This window comes from Tachysurus vachellii, chromosome 9, assembly GCF_030014155.1.
Source record: "Tachysurus vachellii isolate PV-2020 chromosome 9, HZAU_Pvac_v1, whole genome shotgun sequence".
Classification (NCBI taxonomy): domain Eukaryota; kingdom Metazoa; phylum Chordata; class Actinopteri; order Siluriformes; family Bagridae; genus Tachysurus; species Tachysurus vachellii.
In genome coordinates this window covers 19,593,735-19,620,708 of record NC_083468.1, presented here as the reverse complement: position 1 = coordinate 19,620,708, position 26,974 = coordinate 19,593,735, and the positions used below count along the sequence as shown (strand labels likewise).

At 39.6% G+C, this 26,974-nt stretch overlaps 1 protein-coding gene across 1 annotated transcript; it reads left to right on the top strand.

Annotated features, from left to right (window-relative positions):
* Positions 1 to 207: 207 nt before the first annotated feature.
* On the top strand, positions 208 to 26,493 carry kcng4a (potassium voltage-gated channel, subfamily G, member 4a). Its single transcript, XM_060878162.1, has 3 exons — positions 208 to 660; positions 1,896 to 2,800; positions 25,291 to 26,493. Exons 2-3 carry the CDS (start codon positions 2,048 to 2,050, stop codon positions 26,164 to 26,166), a joined length of 1,629 nt encoding a protein of 542 aa, XP_060734145.1. The 5' UTR covers positions 208 to 660; positions 1,896 to 2,047; the 3' UTR covers positions 26,167 to 26,493.
* The last annotated feature ends 481 nt before the right edge of the window (positions 26,494 to 26,974 follow it).

The window sequence follows — 26,974 nt, the reverse complement described above, 5'->3', positions numbered from 1 at the left end:
CGACCTCCAGCATGTTGCCAGATTGGTGATTTCATGTTCGGCTAAACTATTTCTAAACACTGATCTGAAAAGAAACAGTACATTTCTAACGTTCTTAGTTTGCTTAGCTTGTATGGTCGGAGTATTGATCCAAACTGGCAACCCCTGTCTCCAGTCCCACAGCTTCTTTAATTCTTACTCTACAGCAGATGATAGTGGTGCAGTACACAAGCAGCTGTCGTCCTTCGCGCATGAAACTTGACTTATCCTGAAAAAGAAACGCCTCTCTCTTTCTCTTTCTCTCTCTCTCTCTCTCTCTAGATTGACAGGTGCGACGCAGGCAAGACGAGGTGAGCGAATCCACACCGACACATCCCGTCTGTAAACTTGCAGTCTCTCTCTGAACACAGCAGAGGATGGGGAGAGATGCGCACTCGCTCCGTCGCCAGATTTCTCCTCCTCTTTACGCGCGCTCTTTATGTGATCCTGCGGTGCAGAGCGAACGGGACCATCACCGTCCTGTCTCCTGCTTTTTCCACGACTCTTGGAGCTTGTCACTGCGGTAGCCGTATTTCAGCACCAGGAATGGAAATATTATGGTCCTGATGTCAGCTGTGTAGATTCAACTAGAAAACTTGAAGGGAGAAAAAGTGAGGACCGGCTGCGCAAACCGGCTCAGCGGTAGGTGTTAATACATTATTCTCTCATTATTCTCATGGATGGGTATCATGCACTGATGCACTTGTGTCATTAGGGACATCTGAGCTATCAAAGTCTCTACAAGTATTATGTTTTAGTCATCACCATTGGCATTCGGAGTTTTAGTCACTGACTCTTCGGGACACTGTCATAAAATAAAAGGAGTAGTAAAACTGTACCATTCCTTTTCACCCTTTTGGTAATTAAAAGTACCCCTTTACTGCCATTACTGGGTAGCTTTTATTTGGAATGGTGCAATGCTAATTAAAAATGCTAATTAAATGTGCAATTGAGGTCCAAGTATGTACCATAAATCATTTTTAATGGTACATTATTCTCACATCACCATGTATTACACACACAAAAGGACAAACTAAGGGTGAAAAGGAAGTGCAGGGAACAGTTTTGTACTTTTTCTGAGAGTGTATAAACAGAAATTGAAATTTATTTAAAATATTTTAAATAACAAGCATATTTTCATGCAGCCACCAAGCAACCAAAGTAACTCGCAGTTTGTATAGAAATAAACAATTACTACAAGTTCATCAGTAGACCTGGTTATAGCTTACAACGCTATGGAAATTTATTTGAAGATATACTGTATACTGTATATTAGGATATGGCTCTTTTTTTAAATGTGACAACAGGCAGTCCTATCCAGTTTCCTCTCTCCACTCTTTCTTCCTTCATCTTCCACCATTCAAACCGAACACTGATTCCCAGTGCGGTTATCGTGATTCACGGCATGTATTCAAGCCCTTAAAAGGCACAAGCTACACATGATTTACTGTACAACAGCAACCCAGTGCCCTAGGATATCATTTTACTTCACACAAAATTTTATCTACATACAGCAAGGCAGTCTGTGTTTTATGAAAGGTCACTCAGCTTCTAAACCTTAACAGTATTTCTCCATTAACACATGTCGAAATTATGTAGTGAATCAATCTTTCAAGCTTTCAATCCTTCCTGACATTCCTGAGATTAAATAGAGTGTTCCAGATCACTTCTGTAAGCCTGGATTTGCATGAAATTTGTATTTGAATTAAATTGTGTAATGTAGTAATATTTGCTGATGTAGACATTCCTGTTTTTCCTTTAAAAAATTGATAGATTTTAGTCTATAGTTGCTGTTGTGTTGAATTAAATAGAGACATTTTTTGTTTCAGCAGTAACTTTTTTTTACATTTTATTTTATTCCCACTTGTCTCTTGCAGCGACTAAATGAGGCTTACTGCAGAAGTCCCCCATGATACTACATCCTCTGGGATCCCTGTTTCTCGGATGAACGCAGAATTTCCTATCAGCTACCCTCCTCTCACAAGAAGGCTCGTCATCTGTTGACCAGCATCCTCATCTAAATGCCACCATGCCCATCATCAGTAACACTAACCATGACTTTAGCAACCTGTCTGTCAGTGATGACAGTAGCTTGGACCGCATCTTCACTGAGATCCCTGAAACAGAGACAATCAAAGGTGTGTACTACCAGCGTGCACGCCTCTTACGTCGGCCTGAGGACCTGCTTTCTGTGGACCATGCGTTACAGGCACTCATCAATGTTGGGGGTAACCGCTACACGCTGCCATGGAGCACACTGGAGCAGTTCCCAATGACACGCCTGGGCAAGCTGCGAACATGCAGAAGCCCTGAGGAGATCGCCGGTGTGTGTGATGATTATGATGAGGCAAGACACGAATTCTTCTTTGACCGCAGCCCCAGTGCCTTCCGAGTAATCTTAAATTTCCTAGCAGCTGGTAAGCTGCGGATGCTGCGTGAGACATGTGCGCTCTCACTGCATGATGAGCTGACCTACTGGGGAATAGAGACGGCGTGCATGGAACGCTGCTGCAAGCGCAAAATGTACATGCGTCTCGAGGAGGTGGCCGATCATGAGCGCCACAAACAGGAGGAGTTCAGGAAGCACACTTCTCAGCAGCACCCTCCACAGGATGACACATGCTACCACAGGTTCATGAGCCACCTCAGGGACATGGTGGAGAACCCACAGTCAGGTCTGCCGGGGAAGTTGTTTGCCTGTTTCTCTGTGATTATGGTTGCTGTCACTGTCATCAGTTTGTGCATCAGCACCATGCCAGACCTGCGAGAGGAGGAGAACAGGGTGAGTCTACACTCTAAGGCACCATTTTACTCTTTAACAGAGCTCCAGTCTTACTGTAATTATTGGTTCTCATTTTGGCTCCTAAAGTCACATTCACAGCTTTGCTTAACTTGTAGTGCCTGAGGAGAAGTCCCTAATGGGCTGACTAGCCTGAACAGCCTGTTAAAAGGGTCCCTTGAGAAGTTACAGGGTTGAGCTAGTTTACATTTCCAGCATTTGGCAGACGCCCTTATCCAGATCGACTTACTTTATTTCATCTTTTTTATACAACTGAGCAATTGACGGTTAATGGCCATGCTCAGGAGCCCAACAGTGGCAGCTTGGTGGACCTGGGATCGAACTCACAACCTTTCCCTTGGTACACATTGGTAGCCCAACACCTTAACCACTAGGCTACCACACACTACACGGAAGCTAGTTCATTTTCTAGGTTATGTAAATAATGTTTAGCTATAACTGTGTAAGCTTCTCACAGTTACAGCTATTAATAAAGTTTTTTATACCTTGCTAGCAGCTTGGCTATTAACAAACCGTCACTGTAATGCTATATACAGTATATATCTTAACTTAAAAACTTCTTTTTTTAAATCTGGTAGATAAGTAGCTATTACTATAGCTACCATACTCTAGCATCTCCTTGTTGCATTGTCAGTTGCTTGCTTATTTAAAAGCAAGTTAACATTAGCATACCTTTTCAGTGATAAAAGTGCCTTTTGTCCAACATGTAAGCAACCTAGGCAAATTCTAGGCCAGACCTGCTAAACCTTATCATTTAAAACTTAAAAATTAGATTATTTTTAAAATTTCTTTCTAATATTTTAATATTTCTTTAATGTATACTTTATATCCACCCAGTAAATCAGTAAATCTGATCATTCCTCTAAGCCTTGTTGTTCTCAAAGTCGGGGCACCCAGATGTCTGCACAGGATAGGCTGGGAAATGTGACCTTTTATATTTTGTCACAGTTGAGATAATCTCAACCTTAAATTACTGCAAATATTGTATTTATTGTTGAGTTCTTAAAGTTACTAGCCTGTTTCATTGGAATTTAATAGGTCTGATCCAAACCTCATTGATTCAAACACAAGTTGGCTTATAAATAATGTCAGCTCGGGCCTAATATGCTCTGTTGGTGGAAATGTCTGAAATAAAAGGCTGTATGGCTCTGAGTGGAATAAATCTGCTGAGTGACCTTATTTTTCAGATAAGAGCATCCCTGGATATAAAATGTTTGAGAACTGCTACTCTAACTTAAGTCTTAGCAAGAACTAAACTTACTATTAATATACAGACTGTCCTCCTTCCTAATTGTGTGGGTGTTCATGCGCACCAATCCTAGTGGGAAATAATGAAGGAAGAGCATACAGTGCTCCCCAGTGTCAGTAAATACCAAAGAGTAATGAACTGGCCCAGTGAGGCATCCACAGTGTCAGCAAACACATGCAGTGCATAATGAAGTGACTCCCGAATGTCAGTATGCACACAGTACAGTAGGTCCGCAGGATGAACCTGTGCCTTTCCACTACTAAATTACCATGCAGTCTTTCAGTGTTTATGCACACACATGCACGCACACACACACACACACACACACACACACACACACACACACACACACACACACACACACATATGTAATCTGCATCACTTATTCACTTATCCTAAATGGCGGTTATAGAGTAAAGACAAGTGAAGTGAAGTGACACGACTTAGTAAAGAGCCAAATCACAGGCACGTTTTACAATGTGAATCATACATCTGCAAGACTCGGACAGTTTTATTCTCTCTCAGTGGGTGTATATCATAGGAATTTCTAGATCCTTTTTTATTAAACTACAGTGTCTCTTAAAATGTGCAGTAAAACTAAGTTTAACTCAGCTAAGTCTAAGTCCTTTAATTGCGTGATCTATTTTAAGTGTATAAGCTGACTTTCCCATAGTGTTGCCAAATTAATGATTTCAATGCTATGATTAATGATAAATTAATGATTTCAATGCTATGATTAATGATAAATTAATGATTTCAATGCTAATGATTTGACAGCCGCATTAAAAAAATGTAGTAAAAAATCTTGTAATGTTTGAGCTGAATTTAGCATCTGACTCTAGCACCTCATTGTTTCCAATGGCAAATCACTTACCAGTAACTAAACCAATAACCAGCCAATGATCACCATTGATCCTAATGATGAACCATTGGTCACTACTGATAACACTGACCAACCACTGATCACCATTGTTTCCAATGACCAATCCCAAATGACCAGTTTCTCAATGACCAATCACTGATCACCACTCTTGCTAATGAACAGTTACTGATCGTCATCATTTTGAGCAAACCAAATACTGTTCACTATTGTTTTCAATGATATTTAAAATTTCCACTACAGTAGTCACTGATTGCAATCACTGTGGCAACAGTGCTTTCCCCAGACTCGAATAAACTGAACCAAAGCATTTAGCACAAAATCCTTCTAGAATCTTTTTCCTCAGACCTTGAGTTCATTTGCTGTATGCTGCTTGCTTTTGCTGTTGGTTTCTATGACATTTACATGGATTTGGTTGTGGCTTGTTGAATGCTCCCTCTTTATGAACTTCTTATAGTGTTGTGGTCATTTCTAGGGCTGTAGCATTGCTGCAAGTTACATTATTCACGACAAAAACATACATCATCCACCCCACAGAAAAATGTAGATAATAGTATCATTACTCGTTGTGCCATTTTGGGCAAGTGAGAAAATGGACAAGTATCAGAACAGAGCAGTCTGATAAGTGTGTACTGTAGATAAAACACCTGTGCTGTCCACACTGATGAGTTCATCCTAAAATAGCATTAGATTTTACTACCACGCTGTCAATTGGTAGCACAAAGCACAAAGACAGTTTAACTTGTAATGAGCATAACTTTTCCGAATGCAAAGGTCGGCATGCAATTAAGCTATAGTTTTATTTTGAAAAATAGACATGTTTTGTGCATCTGTGTGTGTGTATGTGTGTGTGTGTGTGTGTGTGTGTGTGAGTGTGTGTGTGTGTGTGTGTGTGTGTGTGTGTGTGTGCTTGTGTGTTTGTTTCAGGCTTGGATACACTGATAACAGACTGCTGTGTACATGACCGACCCTTTGATCTCTGTGTGTGTAGTGACTACGTTCACACTGCAGGAAAAAGCATCCCAAATCTTTATCCTCTTAAGCGTGGTGCTCTGGGAAAACCCATCTAATGCCACTGTAGCTATATACTGGCAAACTCGCAGAACATTTCTGCTTTTAGAAATATTAAGTAGCTGGTATCTATGGATGCTGGTTTCTGCCATGAAGAGAAAAAGATAACTGTGGCTTTATATCTCAGAACTGAGATATCTGCCTTTTGTTCTTGCAGTTTATTTTATTTTATTTTTTCAAAATTGCAAGATTTAAACTCACAATTCTGCTTATGTCTCTCAATTTTGAGTTTACAACTTGCTTTTCTGACATTTTGTTTCACAATTGTGATTTCATATATCACAATTTTGACTTTATTTCTCACATTTTCAAGTTTATATCTCACTTTCTCACTGTTTTTTCACAATTCCACCTAAGATGTTACTTCAAATAATGTATGTGTTCAAGTGTCTGTAATTTATAGCATGAATAGTGTTACAAGCGATATAAAGAACATAACACAATGTGGTTTGCTGTTATGGATAATTAATCCACAATTGTGTGGCGAGATCTGTTACCACACTGAACATCTCCAAAATAAGATTATAGCAGCTATAAACAGTTGTTCCCTCAACGGCCTCGTTTTTTTTTCCCCTCATGAAGCTAATAAAAAGGTTTTACAGAGTAGCTGCAAAGTCCTCCAGCCTAAATACTTCCCCATGCCTGGAACAGCTTTAACACTGATGCTTAGTGTTCTGATATCTTCCAAAGCAGACACTCCTTCCAACATCAGCATTTTAACAACCAGACGCTTTTGTTGTAAATCACTTCATGTGCAGCATCCACCATACAAGTCCCTGTGAAATATTTTGCTGCCGAACTCTTGTCATAGAAATAAATCAACACCCGAATCAAGAATTCTACTCAGGTGTAAATAAAGATAGATTGAGAGGAAAATGTTTTGACAGTATTTTACTATTTTATGGCACGACACAATTCAATATGTGTTAGATATAAATGCCTGGACACTAACAGCTTGAAGTGTATATGAATGGTTACCATGTGTTTATGGGCTTAAACACTGAGGCAGTGGTTCTGCAGGAGGTCTTTGTAGAAAAAGCAGCAAATTTCTGCAGCAGAGTAAACTCACATCTATATACAGGGGTAAACAGATTCTTGACTTTGCAAACTCGCTACAAGCTGTAAGATAAATAAGCGGAGTGAAGCAAAACAGACCACGGGCTTATTAGTGTGTGCAACACGGATCAGATCCCAGCAGTACACTGCAAAGTGTCTGAGGTTTGAAGGCCTCTCAGTAAGGGTTTGTGTCAGATTTCATGACATTTTCCCTTTATTCTGATTTTTTTTAAGATGGAACAAGCAGGGCTGTCATGGACTAACTGCAAAAACAAGTGCAAAGTGTGACAGTCAAAATCTCCTGAAGAACTATGTCAGGACCGCCAAGGTGCATAGGAAAACTGACCAGCCAGAGTTCTCATAATCCTGTGTAAAGTGTACCTGAATCAAGGCAAAGGCTTGTCACAGTGAAGAATGGATTTGTTTGGTTATTGCTCTTTACCTATAGAAGATATTTTATGTAGACCATGATTAGCATGCTTGCAAGGCACCGCCGGCACTATTGGTTCGATTCGCATCACTGTGGCTCCAAACCTCTGTGTGCATGGAAATTACATTCTCCCAATGCAGGGGTTTGGTCCTGGTACTCAGGTTTCCTTACCCAGTCAAAAAATGTGTTGCAAGCTGATCGGTATTGCTATAATATCTGTCGATTATGAGTGTGTGTGTGAAATTGTGCCCTACGCCTACGAAGGGTTGGCTCCCTGTCCAGAGTGTCCCTCATCTTGTGCACAGAGTCCCCTGGTATTATATCCAGGCTCTCCATGATTGCGTTTAGGATAAGCGTACCAGAAAATGTCTAGATAGATGGATTGTTGAAGGCACCTTTGCTCTACAAGCATTTCCTCAGACATTTGCACAATTCTCTAGATATCTGAGCTCCGATTATTGTATTATTTCTGACACAGACATAATACTGACATCCACACAGTACCTGCACAGACATCCAAATTCACTGCCAATTCATGAGTCACCACTTGAATCCATTCCAGACATTATGTCACACTCATTCACCTGAACATTGAATACTGCACCTGTTTCCTGTTTTCCCTCCACCTCACCTCCATTCTTTGCATTCTGTTGTTCTCTCTCGATTACTATTCTCAGCTTGACTTATGCTTACAGTTCGGTTCATCCTGCATTAGTCTGTTTGTCTAATTGATTGACCTCTGCCTGATTTTTTTATTTGGATTGTTAAAAAATTAACCTCACCTCTTAGAAGATTCACTGCAACCTTCTGTTGAACACAAGGTTACCAGAAACCTCAAAGTCATGATGTTTGCAAGATTCCTGTCATGTCAGTTACCATAATATACTTTGATGGCATAAAATACATCACCTGAAAAAATGGCAGGCATCTTATCAGAATCCAGCATTTAAGTGCAGTATATTCCTCAGTACTTACACAGATTTTATGGTTTTTCAACAGAAACTGGCTTAGTCATGTAACAATTGGAGGGGACAATACCTGAATATAGGGGGGCACGGTGGCTTTGTGGTTAGCACGTTCACCTCACACCTCCAGGGTTGTGGGTTCGATTCCCGCCACCACCTTGTGTGTGTGGAGTTTGCATGTTCTCCCCGTGCCTCGGGGGTTTCCTCCGGGTACTCCGGTTTCCTCCCCTGGTCCAAAGACATGCATGGTAGGTTGATTGGCATCTCTGTAAAATTGTCCGTAGTGTGTGATTGCGTGAGTGAATGAGAGTGTGTGTGCCCTGTGATGGGTTGGCACTCCATCCAGGGTGTATCCTGCCTTGATGCCCGATGACGCCTGAGATAGGCACAGGCTCCCTGTGACCCGAGGTAGTTCGGATAAGCGGTAGAAAATGAATGAATGAATGAATACCTGAATATCATTTCCTTTAGAGTAGGTTAAACTTTTATTCCTGTTTTGAACTTCAGAGATGGTGATTCATGTGTAGTGGAGAAGTGATAAAAAACTAAACTCAGCTGCAGTGCAGAGTCAGGCATTTTTATCTTTTTTTTTTTCACTCTGAAATAGATGTGCTTGAAAAGGACTCGTTTTTCCTCTGTAATGACTTCCCTGGACATTAATCAAAGCTATTTGAAAGGCTTGCGTTAGACAGCCAGTGTCTGCACTTCTGTTCAAATTTTAAACACTTAGAGACAGAAATAGTGCGGCACACCTGTGCAAAAGCAGCACTTCTAATCCTCTCAGATAGATGTTAGCATTTAAGGCAGTGCTGTCCTGAGTGAACTTTCTATAATCTGTAGGCACATCACGCACACACACACACACAATCTATCTATCTATCTATCTATCTATCTATCTATCTATCTATCTATCTATCTATCTATCTATCTATCTATCTATCTATCTGTCTGTCTGTCTGTCTATCTGTGTATCTCTGTGTATGTATGTATAAATGTGTGTGTTTATGTGATTTAGCTGAGACAGACAGAGTGTAATGACCTGTACCGGAGGGTCCTTTAGGGTCTGATCGTTAGCATCTGTAGGTTTTTCCCATTTTCTCACTACACTTTCTCTCTCACTGGCACTCGTTCTCTATCTCTAGCAGTAGTTGTAAATTTGGCTTCTCTGGCAGAAATACAACAGTGAAAGGTCCATGATGAAGGTGTTATTGGATGCCCGGACCATCCATAATGCTGCCATAGCCCAGTGTGTGTTGAGTTGAAAACATAATTGACTGCGAATGGAATTTTTACTCTTTTACTGAAGGTAACAACCCTTCAAACAAAATCTCAATGTCAGTGAAATTCAGTATCCAGAAGCCAGTATTTGCCTGCAGCACTCATATATCAGAGGTGCAAACAGCAAACCTTTTAGAAACATAATGTACTATTAGATTGTACACACATTTCACTGACTCATGAAATGCAATCCTTTAAAGGGGCAGACTTATTTAGTTAGCAATTTAAAGCATATTATTCAGCAACTATTATGGTCTTTGCAGGAACTACAGTGAAACTAACAGGAAAATGTATGCAATTTCAATTTCACAAATATATACGGTAGACACACAATGCATAAAATCATGTAATCGCTTTTAGAGCTTTAGTTAATATTCACATGGAACATCATTCATCCCTGGGAGTTCATTTATGTCTTTTTTCTGAACAATAGTGCTCCTAAAGGTCAAGTCAAATCAAGTATCTTTTATTGTCATTTCAACCATATATAGCTGATGCAGTACATAGTGAAATTAGACAACATTTCTCCATGATCATGGTGCTTCATAGAACAAAAACAGAGTAAAATAAAACAAAACAGAGCTAAGGACTTAAAGTAAGTTAGTCCTAGCCACAAAAAAGTGCATCTGTGCAACCTAGTACAAACAGTGTGAGACAAAAAAACACAAAACACTACTCGACAATACACAAAAGCAGCACCGACCAGTGTACAAACGGTATATTCTGCAGTCCATGTGCAAAAATATAGAAATGAACACTTAATATCATAGCAGCAGTTATATGAGGTTTTGTAATGAGTTGACAGCATGGGCAAAGATAGCAAAAAACAGTGTGCAAAACAGCGTGAAAACAGTTGGGCACCAGACAGTGATGCAGCTGCTGCTGATGCTCTCGATGGTCTCTTTGTAAAATGTTGTCAGGATGGCGGAGTGAGATGTTCTTTCTTCTACCTTCGTAGGATGTAGAGATGCTGCTATGTTTTCATGGTGATGGAGCAGGTGTTCAGTGACCAGGTGAAGTTCACTAGATGAACACCAAGGAATTTGATGCTCTTGGCGATCTCTACGGGGGATCCGTTGATGTTCAGCGGAGAGTGAACGCTCTGTGCTCTCCTAAAGTCAGCAACCATCGCTTTAGTTTTATCAACATTCAGAAACATAGGTTGTTGGCTCTACATTACAAGGCAGTACACCTTCTACCTGAATGCTGACTCATTGTTATTGGTGATGAGACATTAGTCAGCAAATGTACACCAGTGGGCTGAGCTTGCAGCCCTGAGGGTCTCCACTGCTCAATGTGGTGGTGCTGGAGATGCTGTTCCCGTTGCTGAAGCTGAGTCTCTCACTCAGAAAGTCCAGGATCCAGTTGCAGAGGGAGGTTCTCTATCAGGTGCTGTGGGATGATTGTGTTGAATGCTGAACTGAAGTCTATGAACTGCATTCATACATATGTATCTTTATTGTCCAGGTGGGTGAGGACCAGATATAGGATCGGGGCAATAGCATCATCCTTGGAGCAGTTTGGACAATACACAAACTGCAGGGGTCCAGTGAAGGTGGTAGCTGGGTCTTGACGTGCCTCATGACGAGCCTCTCAAAGCAGTTCATTACAATAGATGTGGGTGCGACGGGACAATAGTAATTGAAAATGGACACTTTTTAGGCACGGAGGCAATGGTGGTTGTCTTGAAGCAAGTAGGAACAGTGGTGATGCTCAGGGATGTCAGCGAAGACATCCACTAACTGTCCTGCACATTCCCCGAGCTCTCTGCCAGGAATGTTGTCTGGTCCAGCAGCGTTCCGTAGGTTAACTCTGCATAGAGTTCTCCTCATGCCGGCCGTGGTTAGACAGAGTACCTGGTCGTTGGGAGGAGGGATGGTCTTCTTTGCTGCTAAGTTGTTCTATACCTCAAATCAAGCATAGAAGTCGGTCAGCGCATCTGGGAGGGAGGCGCCACTGTGAAGGCAGGTGAAGCGGTCTTATAGTTTGTGATTGCCTGGATGCCCTGCCACATGCGCCGAGTATCCAGGAAGTAGCTGTGGATTGTCTGGGCATGTGTGCACTTTGCATCTCTGATGGCTCGGGACAGTTTGGCCCTTGCTGTTCCAAAAGTGTGTGTTTGTACTGATGCTCATGGTACTGTACATTCAGTTGTTTGTAAATTGCTAGGAGGAGCTGGACTTATGGATGTCCATAAATCTTTTTTTAAGAGTTCTTGGCTATGTTGGTTGGACATTCCCCTGCTACCAAGACAAAAGTTAAGCCCTTTCACAGTCACAGGTGCACTCCCAATTCTTTAAAATAATCCAGACTGTGTAAAGAGACATCCAGCTTGATGTATGGAAATATTTGACCTGCTGGAATTCTGATACAGTGAATTGAAGCTGAAATAATTCACCTGAACTATTGCATTTAAACAGACTTGATAGAATACCTTTAGCTAAGATGTTATAACATGGGGGAAGTCAATTTAATTGAAGGTACAATAAAGGAGACAAATTACTGATATATGATTGGATAGAAAGATACCCTTCCCTTTAAGATAGGACAGCGCTCCACTTAGCTTGGCTTTGTGTGACTTTTGCATCATGATAGAAATGTCAGCACCGATCCTAGATTTGTGTTGTTTACTCATTTAATTACAAGCACTGCTTCAGTCACAATGCTGGTCTGCCTTGACTCTTAGCTGTTTGAATGGACACACACACACACACACACACACACACACACACACACACTTAAGATTCCATAGAATAGAGTAGAGCATTTTCAGAATTGTTTTATTATTTTATTTATTGTTATGTTTAAAAAAAATGTAATATTTATCATATCTTTGCTCACTAATTAAACCAATATTCCAACAGTTTATATATTGTCTCTATTTAAACTGCTATTATTAATTAATATTATGTTTTCTAATTAAATGAAGATAATATTATTAACTAAAATTGTAAAACTATAATTGTTCTTTTATGAGCAGCATTTGTTTCCTTTGTTGTGCCTGAGACTTAAAGATCTCCATGTGTGTCCTTGTGGTGCTTCAGTGTGTTTATATAGCAACAGACTTTATGATTCGGAATATCAATTAGGTTGTTATGCAACTGTAAACCTACTGATGCTTCTTGGGATTATTTCCTCACTTTGACATATGTGTACAGCTCTGATGGTCTACAACTGGCTAGACTGTGTTAAAAGAAAAGTGAGCCAGATGAGTAAACAAAATTATCTGTTGCTAATTGAATCAACTTTATTTCCTTTAGCCTCTTCTTTTCTACTACTACAGGTTGTTTTAATGATGTGCACACACAACCAACCCCCCACCCCACCCGTGCACACACACACACAGGACTTTTATGAAGAATAGCATCCATTAAAATATGGATATTTTAGAATATAGGGATCAGAATAAGGGCAAAACATTTAAGATGTTTAGAAATCCACATATGTTCACGTTTATGTCCAGAACATTTCATGCCATGAATCAGTTATTACATCTTTGTTCTCAGCATCAAAGAAACCACACATAGAATTCAGCTTTCATTACTGCTGACTTGCTTTACCTTTGACCTTACATCCTTATTATTCAGTCCCTTAATAATAACAACAACTCTGACACAGTCCGAGCAGTCAAAAAATTTAAAGGTGCACTTTTAATATTTTATATCCCTTTTTCCCCCACTGGGATTTTCACACATTAATATGACACTTTGTACAAGAATAAACGGTTCTTTCTCTGTTTGCCTGAGAGAACGTCTCCCTCTTACTCTCCTTTCATCCTGTAACCACTCACCTATTTTGCTCTGTTATTTTCTTTATTTCTTCTGCTGCACACGTCAATGTCCATGTTCACTTTGCACTTTCAAGGAAAATACTCATTCTGTTGCCTCTTATTCTTTATCCACTTTGGAAAAAAAAAAACATTTTGGATGTACTAGGAGAGAATACATGCATACAGTCAGTCACAAAACTATTGGCTTCAATAATATTGCCGTCATAAGAATTTCATAGTTTTGTCTCTTTATGTTTTTTGTTACATACTGCATTTATATACCATATATATATATGACTACCATCCGTAAATGATGTAACAGAAAATTGGACAGTTTGCTGCATTTGTGATAAAATTATTAACTGTACTTGTTATTGATGTCTAAGTGAGATGGGGCAAATGAAAGGGCATTGGCAAGTCTCTGTAAAATGACTCACTAGAGGCTCTGAGCAGTCTGGACCATAAAAAAGGTGTTACAAATGGTTTTCTTATCCACATTATATACTTAATACAATGTACTGAGGCATTGGCTTAACCTCCTTTTTTTATATAATGTTTTACTTATTTTTCCAGGTTATTTGTACTGATATGAAATACTACAAATCATCTATTCCACCTGTAATGCTTTCGTTATGCTATTTTAAGTTTTAAAATGAATGAATTGTGGCCATATTTTTTGCTTTGCACACATGAATAAGCTAATAAGTGGTTATCCACTATAGTTACAGATCACTGCAAATAGGTTAGGTCATTAAACCATTGCAAGAATTGTAGCATATTATGTTTTGTTTACAAGATAAGTATTGACTTGTTTAAGCATGTAAGAGTAGCTCACAAGGTTGTAGTAACATATGAGGTCTAAAATATGATGTGTATGCACTCTTAACTCTCAAGTCTACTTAAAAACAGAAGTTTAAATCTTAAGAATAGGCCAAGTGTGAACACACTCAGCTTAGAGGTGTTGGAAAAAAAAACATCAGCTGAGCTATGTGACAGATCCTCAGGACTAACAGTAGGTCTACTTGGCTAATTATAGTGAACGGGGTCAGTGAGGGAAGTAAAAATATTGAACAGTTTTGTTTATTCTTGGGTCATTATGTTTCTGTATCACTAATTATATTCCATATCCATAACAACCATATGTTGTAAGTGTTTCAGAAACCTGCAGTGCAGTTGTTGTGCAATGCTTCTCACAGATTTGGGTGAAAAAAGTTGTCTTCTCACAGATTTGGGTGGGGGTGAGGAGATGAGGGGATGAGTGAAGGAAGCGGTTGAGGAGATGAGAGGATGAGTGAAGGAGGCGGGTGATGAGATGAGGGGATGAGTGAAGAAGGCGGGTGAGGAGATGACTGGATGAGTGAAGGAGGCGGGTGAGGAGATGAGGGGATGAGTGAAGGAGGCGGGTGAGGAGATGAGGGGATGAGTGAAGAAGGCGGGTGAGGATATGAGGGGATGAGTGAAGGAGGCGGGAGAGGAGATGAGGGGATGAGTGAAGAAGGCGGGTAAGGAGATGAGGGGATGAGTGAAGGAGGTGGGTAAGGGGATGAGGGGATGAGTGAAGGAGGTGGGTGAGGGGATGAGGGGATGAGTGAAGGAGGCGGGGATGAGTGAAGGAGACAGGTGAGGATATGAGGGGATGAGTGAAGGAGGTGGGTGAGGAGATGAGGGGATGAGTGAAGGAAGCAGGTGAGAGGATGAGGGGATGAGTGAAGGAAGCAGGTGAGAGGATGAGGGGATGAGTGAAAGAGGCGGGTAAGGAGATGAGGGCATATGCGAAGAATTTGGGTGAGGAGATGAGGGGATGAATGAAGAAGGCGGATATGGAGATGAGGGGATGAGTGAAGGAGGTGGGTAAGGAGATGAGGGGATGAGTGAAGGAGGTGGGTGAGGAGATGAGGGGATGAGTGAAAGAGGCAGGTGAGGAGATGAGAGGATGAGTGAAGAGGGCTGCTGAGGAGATGAGAGGATGAGTGAAGAGGGCTGGTGAGGAGATGAGGGCATGAGTGAAGGAGGCAGGTGAGGAGATGAGAGGATGAGTGAAGGAGGCGGGTGAGGAGATGAGGGCATGAGTGAAGGAGGCAGGTGAGGAGATGAGGGCATGAGTGAAGGAGGCAGGTGAGGAGATGAGGGCATGGGTGAAGGAGGCAGGTGAGGAGATGAGGGCATGGGTGAAGGAGGCAGGTGAGGAGATGAGAGGATGAGTGAAGGAGGCGGGTGAGGAGATGAGGGCATGAGTGAAGGAGGCAGGTGAGGAGATGAGGGCATGAGTGAAGGAGGCAGGTGAGGAGATGAGGGCATGAGTGAAGGAGGCAGGTGAGGAGATGAGGGCATGAGTGAAGGAGGCAGGTGAGGAGATGAGGGCATGAGTGAAGGAGGCAGGTGAGGAGATGAGGGCATGAGTGAAGGAGGCAGGTGAGGAGATGAGGGCATGAGTGAAGGAGGCAGGTGAGGAGATGAGGGCATGAGTGAAGGAGGCAGGTGAGGAGATGAGGGGATGGGTGAATTTTTTAGATATTTAGGAAGATATGACAAATAGATCTAACATACTCTATTACAGTCATAGTCTGTCTCATCACTTGCATCAACTTTCCTGTAATGAGTCTGTTGCCGCTCTCTCTCTCTCTCTCTCTCTCTCTCTCCCCCCACACTCTCAGCTCTTTCTAACTCATTTGTCAGTCGGACTCCTGCAACGGATAACACACTTACGTATTCTTAGCAGTATTTCCCCTGCATTAGCACTGACTATCCTTGCATTTGATATGGCATCATGCTGTGTAATCAGGACTGACTGCATCAGTTACAGTATCTGTGCTTCATTAAAAGTTTTAGATCCATTTATACTGATCCATAATACACTTAATTACATACGTCTTCAACTAGCAGCTGTGTAGCAGTCATGCTGTCTCAAAGCTATGTTTAACTAAGTAACAACATTATGAAACACCCAGGAAGTTTATCTCAGCAGTAAATATGGCTAACATTAGCAAAAGTTACATTGTCTGGAAAACACAAGTTAAGAATGTTTTATATAACTTCAGAAATCGACGGTCTTCTGGAAAATACATAAGGATTAAGGCTTATTCACTTGAGAACAAACAGCCAGCTTTCTCAAACAAAGCCAGAAATTCTATGCCAAAGATGGTGACCAAATCAGAACGATCATGTGACTAAATGACAAGGATCATTTATTAAAAATAACAGACATTTAAATCACATGCGCTGCATTATGAAGAGGCTGTTCATGTGCTCCAGACTTGAACCTGGCTAATGACATTGGCAGTAATGTGGCATAAGAGACACATTTGCAGTGAGTTTGACTGTTGTTTCGAAGCTATTTTAATGTAGTTATCCTACACAAATTTTATAGATGGATTATCGGTGATTAAGTCAAATGATTTATACCGATGCTAATAATTTTCCTGAAACCTTAACATCAGCTGATTTTATGCACTAATTTTAGGCGACTCCATCATGCTTTTTTTTTTTTAGAATGTGTTTGGGTTTGTAATGTGTGTCAAGCTGAAAGTTCAAAGGTTGGTTTCTCTAGCACCCTGAACCATAAAGCATTCAAAGAATACACACACCCCCTCATCATAATAAAGCTAAACAGATAATCACACCATTTTCTTTCTTTTTTTTGTAGCAGTTGCTAATAACATTTCTCAACTTTTATGTTAGCATAGAGAAGTTTAAAGAGGAATCAATGCAACTCTTCTCCAATAAAACTGGCTGTACTCTCTTCATGTTCACATCAATTTGACAGTTTTTTAGATATTTTTGCATACCGCTCAACAATTATAAACCCTCATGTTTTGCATAAAATCGATCTCTTATAAAATAAAGACCCATATTCTCACTCGTGTTTGAAGTGATTTTTATGCTCTTTTGCTGTGAAAGGTCAACGATTTTTTCATCAAAATTCTGCCGGCATTTTCACCAAACAAGAGGCTGGTGCTGTAGATGAAACTGAAGTCAGTATGCAGCTGAAGTGGCATCTAGATTACTTCTGTGCTATGTGTATGTTAATGTGAGTGAGAGCTCGGGTCAAGGTTGCTCCTGCTGCAGGGTAATTGAACAGATAAACAGTAAGCACAATGAGATAGACCTGCTTTCCATGTCAACTCGTTTTTATTGTGCACTTTCATTCTTCTCTCATCCCCGCACTCCGTTATGCAGGGCAATTTCTATTACTCTCGATAATAAAGAAAAAAACGTGACTGTTTGCAGAATTGAGAATCGGTCTGTTTTTATACACTCTTAGGCCAGAGGAGGAGGAGGAGGAACTGACATGTGTGTATTTAATATTCTATACAGCCTCAGGGTGCTTTCAGATGTGCAATATTTAGTGTGTTTAAATCAATTTCTGGAATATTTGCTTTTTAGGTTGTAGTTTGATTGCTGTGGGAACACAACTCGACCCTGCTACTCTTGACACTATATGTGCATTTCTGTATACTATATATCTGCTTAATGAGAAAGTACACTAGGTGCCTAGTAAATTCGAAGGTTTTTATACAGTATGAACAAATTTTAATCAGTACGATGCAATATTTAAAATCATTTACTCAAATAAATGTTGTGTGAGGCACACAAAGTTTTTCCTTCCTCAGGTATTCCTCCCGGTTCAGAGTCGCCACAGCGGATCACGTGGTCCGCATATTAGATTTGGCACAGGTTTGATGCCGGATGCCCTTCCTGAAAGTTAACTCTTCAGTGGCTGGGCTAGCTCACTGCCTGGGAATCGAACCCTGGGAAACTATTAAGGATCCCTAAGTGATCCACAGTAACATGTCCATATAGAGTTCCTTGTTTTCACTGTGTGAAGTTTTGTGTGTGCTCCCAATGTCTGTGTGAGTTTTCTCCTGGTTCTCTTACTTTCTTCAGCTTTCCAAAAATGTAGTTCCTGCTGGCCTGGCTAGTTTAAAGTGTAACTGTGCCCTGACATTGACTGACATCCCATCCAGGGGGAGTTCCCTTTTTGTGCCCTGTGGTGCAAGGCTAGGATCTAAATCCCCTGCAACCCCAAGTGGTTACTGAGGATGAAAGGATGAATAACGTTACATAGGAAGTGAAGTTATTTTTAGTTTTTGTTTTATGGAGCAAACTGAAAAACAATTTTTTGTAGATTTTGTGTGACAGGATAATTTTAAATCCTTCACAAAGTCTACCTTTAAGTCTATGGATGTAATTTAGTTTGAATCAAAAGAGTAAATGCCAGTTTACTAATAGTTTCAATGTTTTCCATAGAATAAAATCCAAAGTTTCACAAGTTTGCTTGCAAGTATACTTTTTATTATACTTTGTTATTATACTACAGATTTGTTTCCTTTTTTTTATACTTAAGTGTTGGAATGAAATTGAATACTTGTACACTTATACACTTGTAATTACATTTGCCAAAAGAAACCAAACTATACATTTTACCCCTTAAATATGTTGATCTGTTACAAATCTCAAAGTCAATGACTGCACAATCGCATAAGCTCAGTTTAACCTCCAAGATTCATCAATGTATGAAAAATACCTATTAAGAATCATACTAATTCATCATCTGCATTGACCTTCTCATGTAAATTTAGTTAGTGCTGTAGCTCTCTGTGTGTTTGAAGATGGATAAATCGCTAGACTGCAGTGTGGAACCTGAGGCTGAGCGCCTGCACCCTACCTCAGTAAAATGTTTCAGTATGGTGGAGTGACCAAATACTCACATCAAATAATTATGCCTCCTTCACCTCTCTAAAAGGCATGAACTTGTGGCTAGAATTAGGTTAAATTAGGTTGTTTTGTTTTGTTTGCCCAGGTTAGACTAACATTGATTCCAGTAGCTAATATATTTCACTAGGCATCACTTAAAATTCTAAACTAACAGTAAATAATGCAGAATTACAGAGCTAGAACGATGTTATCAGGAAAAATGGTGTAGCTGCTTTAAAATCAAAATAGATTTAGATTTAAAAGTAACATTAAAACATGACATTAACTTAATATTACATTTATTTTACAATAGACACAAGGTATGTACAGAACTTAATTAATAATTTAAATGTACATATTTAAATACAAAAACACAACAGGCTGTGTTGTTATAGGAAAAGAATCCACAATGGCACAAATGTAGTCCATATGTATTGCATAGGAAGAGTAAGCACTGTTACTTTAAGAGCAGTACATTAAGAGCAACCATCTTTGTTGAATGCACAAACATGCACTCAAGCATATACAGTATTAGTATATTTGTATTTTTCTGTACCTTCTTTCAGTTAAACTCGTATCATGTGTTTATTTTTTATTTTTTTATTTTTTGTTTGATTTTGTATTTTCATGTGATGGAGTGATGGAGCTTCATTCAGTTATAAAACATCATTTAGGAGTCAAGTTCATTGCCCTGCATTTGGCAGGATTACACAGATTAAGGCTTTCAATTTGGGATGAAGCAGCATATCAATTGTGTTTGTGTGTGTGTGTGTATGTGAGTGGAGAAGTGTAGTGTCTGTGTGTCTGTTTAACAGTAATGTCAGGTTAGACGTGTCTCTGTTCTGATTGTATTAGATATGGACTGACATCTGAAGGTTTTTTATAGACTATATCTAAAATTACTCCATGACCTTAAAGGTAATTCAATGCACCGTATATGTATTAGAGAAGCGACATCCTGACTGATTGCCGGAGATTTTTTTCCCACTCATTTTTTAGCCAGCTTTCCAGCAGAGTGCGAGGATTAGAAAGCAAAGAAAAGCAATATGCTGACCTAAACTATTTTATGCCTTGGGGTTTTCTAGGACAGATCCAAATAACAAAGTCTGTCAGGACATATTTGCACAGGACAGATTGTAAAAAAGAGATAGTAAAAAAGGCAGGTAAAGGATAACAGGCATTTGATTATTGAGTGTGTAAGAATGTAGTATGTGTGTGAATGAAAGAGGATGATGATGATGATGATGATGATGATGATGATGATGATTTGTGAAGATGTAGCGGAGTCAGTGTTGCGTCACGTCCTGTCTACATACATACAGATAATCAGACTGTGTCCTGTGTACTTCTATCTTTATACACTTCTATCTTTAGACATTGTTACATTGTTGAGTAGCTTAAATATAGTTTTGATGATCAAACGAAAGCCCATGTGCAAGCTTTAAAAAGATCCATGCTCATATTTTCTCTCAGTGTTATAAAGCATCTGGAAAAAATGATGTGACAAGTGAGGAAAGTGTAGTGTGTCTGTGTGAATCTCTCTCTCTCTCTCTCTCTCTCTCTCTCTCTCTCTCTCTCTCTCTCTCTCTCTCTCTCTCTCTCTCATACACACTTGCACACAGACTTTAATTTTCTATTTCTTCTTCTCAAGCTCATAGTCTCTCTGCGACCTGATTCATATTTTAGTCAAATCCATTAAATAAAAAAAGAAAAGAAAAAAACAAAAAAAAACACCTGGCATTGATCATCACCAGTTCACTGCACTGTGAGTAAATTTTGCATGCACAGCCTCACGCTGAACATAAGGAAACTGTACATGGATGAGCAGAGATATCTCATTTCCACTGGGACCTGTACCACCTCTATCTCTGGCATTCGCTCAAGTATTTTCTCTTGTCATGAATAATATGTTCGATTTGCACCTCTGTCTTTCTCTCCATAATTGCCGGCGTGTTTGCTTTCTCATCAGTCGCACAGATGATTTAAGCAGTATTAATCAGTTTGTGGTGCAGTGAGATGAAACAAGCTGCTCTGTTATTGTTAGAAAATGAAAGCAAGCATCTGCTTCTGAATTGCAGCATCCCTCCAATTATTCATCCCACTGTACACCATCCTCCAGCATCACATTCTCCAACTACTTTGTTTTATTAGTTCAGTTTTGTGTGGAAGACATTACTCTCTGTTCTGCACTGGTACTCTCTCATATACTGTACACACACACATTTGCATTTACGGCATTTGGCAGACACTCTTATCCAGTGCTACGTACAAAAATGCTTTGAAGTCTCCAATATGAATATGTCAATAACACACATGCACACACACTTCACCAAGCTACTGATTCTGCAGTCTCACATCTCTGTGCATTACGTATGTATGGGAGGGAGACATCTCCTATGTAAGGGAGACATCTCATTGGAGTTCTACACCTTTTGGTGTTATACACCACCAAAAAGTGATATCTCTTACGCAGATGTACCTAATGTTTCTCTCTTTTAGATAAATAAATGCCAAATTATCAAGTCAATTTATAGATAAATTTACTCGTTTCATCCTCATTTCTTCAGGCTTTCGGCAGATATTTTATCTTATTTCAAGCACTTCTTTCAAAAGCAAAATAATCTGCTCATAGAATAAGAATTGTAAGCTTAAAAGTAGTAAATACATTTTCAAATGACAAAATGACAACGAGAGTCTGTCCAGAGTCTGAGACCACATTGAAAAGCTGGGATTTTACTTTTATTATTTAAAACTGGAAATAGCTGGAAACAAGATTTATAATCTTGAAATTGTGCAATATCTTGATTATTCAATATTAAATATATTAAATTAAGAATAATAAGAATGTTAAGCAAAATATCTAGCTCTTTATTTAAATGTAAGCAAGTTTGTGATACTTATATAAACTCCTTAATCTCTTCTACTAAAGCGTTCGTTCAGATGACTTTGATCTTAAATGGATCATAAGGTTTTGCATGAACTTAAGGAGTCCATGTCAGCTCGAGTCACACTGTCATTAAAGCTAAAAGGGCACAAACTACAGTATATACTAATAAACCTTCATGAAAATAACTCCAAGATTCTACTTTTCACTCAAGTTATTGCTAATAATATCGTTTATAATGTGATTGAAAAAAATGCCATACAGAAGGATTTTCACTTGTGCTCTCAGTCTTTTGGAGCTCATGGTTAATATTCTTATATACATTACGTTATAACCTCATAATGAGAAATATTACATCATTTGTCCCTTGCTATGATATCAATTTCTGCAGTGTGGGAAAGAACTGAGTGGCAGGGTGGTGTGATGCAAAAGTGCAACGCAAAGCACTTTTTTAACCTTGTGAGAGAAAAAAAACAGATAAAAAAAAAAACATTTGTCAGTTTTGATTTCTTCTGTTAGTTTTCTTATATTATTATCTGGTAGCAATAACAGCAAGCCTTTGCTGCGACCTCAACAGGTGAACTCAACAATTATGGCCGTAATTACAGAAAATAACAATGAAACTTGCAAGAAAATGACAATCCATTGATTTCATTATATGCTGAGGAGACGGGTTAGCATCTGACCGTAGTGCACACTCAAGCAAAATGTCAATGGCGGTAAGGAAAATCTACTAATTTGTTAGAAAGCACAAACAAAGCATAATACAAATACCTGTGTGTCTGTGTGTGTGTCTGACTGTGTCTGTCACTAATAACCTATTACTTAAGGTACATTTTAAACTAAGAATTTAGCCAATTAATTGAATATTTTGTCTTTTTTCAGTCTGACAACTGAATTAACATTTTTTTTCTTCTTTACCAGCACTTCTCAGAAGCTCATTTACATGTACAGCATTTGTCAGACGCCCTTATTCAGCGTGACGTACAAAAGTGCTTTAAAGTCATTGAATACATTACCTCCAGTTCACTAGGTTATAGACTTCAGATTCCATGAGCCTTAAACACTGTTCAAATTTATTTATTTATTTTTTAAATACATACACAACAAACAGGGGAGAAAGTGCTTGTTCAAGTATTTCACTTCTAACATCGTTTGAAGATAGCCAGTGACTCAGCTGTCCGGACCCCTATGGGATGTTCATTCCACCACCTCGGTGCCAGAACAGAGAAGAGTCTTGTTGTATACTTACCTCTTACCCTGAGAGATGGTGTTTTATTACACTTTATTACATTTTATTACACTTAACCCATGCCATAGCCATGAATCAACTTCACTGTGCAGCTGATAATAGATCTTTTGTGTATACGTGCAAACTAATTGAAAGTTAAGTCTCAGCATATAGATTGTAGTAATGAGGGAAAAAAGTATATAATTTTTGCAGCGCATCATGATTCTAATGCAGCTGGTGTGGATCCAATACTGAATTGATGCACATCTCTGGTTCTTCAAAGACAAAGGCTTCAGAATAAATGTCCGGTTATGAATGACAGAAATGGAAAATACACAGCACGTCAGAAGAGAGTCAAATATTCAAACATGCAGTAGAGACAAAAAAACAGAGCAATACTCTGCCCTGCCCTGGCACTTTCAAATAAAATGATGGATATTTTAATATTTTTAAATATTTGAATAGTTTCTCTTGTTCATTTTACTTTCTCTATTAAAGTCGTATACAATGTTTTCATATTCACCGTATAAAAAAATGTACTTACTCATTTGCTAAAGCTTTTGTAGTTTTGAGAACTCATAAAATAAATTTATACATGGTGGGTTTTAGATACTTACATCATTTATCTGTATCTTTCTAAGTGTAAATGAGTAAAAGTCAGCTAGACATTTTAATCTTAAAGAGCGGGTCGTATTGCTGTCTTCTGACAAGAATTTAACTACAAAATTATATCCTTTTATTATAATCTACTATGCTGTTTTATGGTGACATTTATTACAAACTGGGGCTGGCAGTGATCTACTCTAATCTGTAGTCACCTTAGATTTTGATTTGATTTTGATCGAGGGTGCTGAGATGCTGTTACTCAGTTTTATGATTAAAACACCATCCTGCTGTATTTCAATTTTAATTTCTAAAAGCCTGCATTACGATATTATGATTTTCATCCATCATGAAATACACCCAGCTTCATATTATTGTTTCCTCTTTGTCTGAAATGCTTTAAAAATATTAACCTAAATATGTCAATTTATGTTTTTTTCAATATAAATGCTGTATGCTGATCCAGTGTTAACATATGTATTATAATAATATTATTATATATAATATAATATTTTTGGTGCATAAATGCAGAATAACGAATCATAAAACATCTATGGTATCAATTCCTTTTTCCCATCCGTAATCCGTTTGCCATTATCTGAAGATTTTTGCTTTTCTATGAAGGACAAGGGCATGCATGTAGACACCATGGTGACTTAAGCAGTAGTTGATTGATTCTCATGGGTGAAATGAGACGTCATTGACATTTCTTGAAACTGCAGTCATGGAGTTAAGGTCACTTTAAGTGCATTAGCATGGAGAAAATGTCATTCAGCATTAGGAGAGGTGCGAGCCTTCTTTCACATACGTAATGTACTTCTTATCGTCACGGCATTCGCTATTGAAATGCTGTAGGACAAGGTGTGAAAATTAAACTGAATCGAATCGAGAAGGACGCATGTGTGAGAGAAAATGAACAAAAGACGAGAGTAGAAAGATTGATTGAATCGTTTCAGTGTTTTCTTGGCGTTCTCAGGAGAGGGCAGTTAGAGGACACGGTAATCTGTTTGTCTTCTGTATTCTCTTTCACAGTAAAGCGGATGCACCTTTGACCCGGGATAATTAATTGATTCTACTAGACTTATCATTTAAAGAGACCAAAAGTAAACAGAGACCTTTTTTAATGATTTGATGTCTATCTCATCCCTCATCTTATCTCTCCGCTCTTTCACTCAGCGACACGTCCTCCTTTTCCTGATTGACCTCATCTGTGTTGTCTAAATGTTATCTCTCTTTGCAAATACCTTTGCCTGATTCGCATTCGGCTCAGTGGACCCTTTTAAAGACTCTCCTTGTGTTCAAGTTAACTCAATTACCTTTAACTATAGCTTAATTAAGTTCTTTCTTTCTCTCCTTTTTCAGGGCGAGTGCTCACAGAAGTGTTACCACATGTTCATCGTGGAGACCGTGTGCGTGGCATGGTTTTCCCTGGAGTTTGTGTTACGCTTCCTGCAGGCGCGCAGCAAACTGGAGTTCCTACGTGGTCCACTCAATATCATCGACGCCATGGCCATCCTACCCTACTACGTGTCCCTGGCTGTGGATGAAGAAGAGGAAGAGGTGGGGTTAGACAAAGAACGCTCATCTGCAGGCAGGGGCTACCTGGACAAGCTGGGCCTGGTGCTGCGGATCCTGCGAGCACTACGGATCTTATACGTGATGCGGCTCGCACGGCACTCACTGGGGCTGCAGACTCTGGGTCTGACCGTGCGACGAAGCACGCGTGAGTTTGGGCTTCTGCTTCTCTTCCTGTGTGTAGCTGTGACACTCTTCTCACCACTCGTGCACCTGGCTGAGAGCGAGCTAAGTAGTGAGCAGGACTTCAGCAGCATCCCTGCCTCTTACTGGTGGGCCATTATCTCCATGACGACAGTGGGCTATGGTGACATGGTGCCACGTAGCATCCCAGGTCAGGTGGTGGCACTCAGCAGCATCCTGAGTGGCATCCTTATTATGGCCTTTCCTGCCACCTCTATCTTCCACATGTTCTCCCGTTCCTACCAGGAGCTTAAACAGGAGCACCAGCGCATCATGAAGGAAGAGTGTGCTATATCCGCAGCTGCAGCTGTGGACAGACAAGGCGAGGAGCCAGAAAGAAGCGGGGATCATTCTGCACCTATACTGGCTCTCCATCTGGATCCTGAAAAGGCTGGATACACAGATGGTGTGTCTCTATTAGGTAACAGTGGAGACTTGTCAGGGAATAACAGACACTCCTTACCGGTAGGACCCTTGTAGAGACTATTGACACTATTGATAGTGTGGACTTTGTAGTGGTTCCTGATCTTCTAACCTTTCAGATGAAGGGAAGGATGTAAAGGGCCACTCTGTTTGAGAAGAGAAAAAACATTATAGAGACTTTCACTATGTGAATCTGGCAATTTTGTCTTCCATCAGCCATCAGCTGACTAGTTCTAATTGAAAAAAATGCAGTTTTCATATACAGCTTGCTCGGATTAAATAACTTTTTCCAGATTTAATAATCACCCTTGAGTCTATTAAACCATGCAGATGATTTTTATCATCCCAATTTGTCATAGCTATTGCTTTGTCATGCTGTAATGATAGCAGCCTAGGTTATTTTTAATTCCTTGTGTCATTGGTGAGATCAACACAAGCTAGCACATTCTCTTGATTCAGTATGATACTGCTTTCCAATCAGTTCTGCATTTATAATATCAAAAAAGAAATATATTCTAGGCACATTTAGTCTTGCTGTCCCTTTGTAGCATTTTGGACAGACAGCAGTGACTGACCCATAAAGGATGAAAATAAAAGGCTGTAGTTATACAAGCACTTTGCCTGTGCTGTTTTCATCTTTCATTTGGTTCACTGAAAGCCTTTTAATTCGCTCTGTCAACTGTTCAAAACATTACACACACGCACGCACACACACACACACACACACACACACACACACACACACACAAGAAAGAAAGAAAGAAAGAAAGAAAGAAAGAAAGAAGGAAATAAAGAAAGAAAGAAAGAAAGAAAGAAAGAAAGAAAGAAAGAAAGAAAGGGTGGATGTGTTTGTCAGGGTGAATGT

What these genes read in the sequence shown, in the direction of transcription:
- kcng4a (XM_060878162.1), top strand. Translation starts at nt 2,048, where the DNA reads ATGCCCATCATCAGTAACACTAACCATGACTTTAGCAACCTGTCTGTC. An exon ending in TGCGAGAGGAGGAGAACAGG is followed by an intron (nt 2,801 to 25,290) that starts GTGAGTCTACAC and finishes CTCCTTTTTCAG; the next exon opens with GGCGAGTGCTCACAGAAGTG.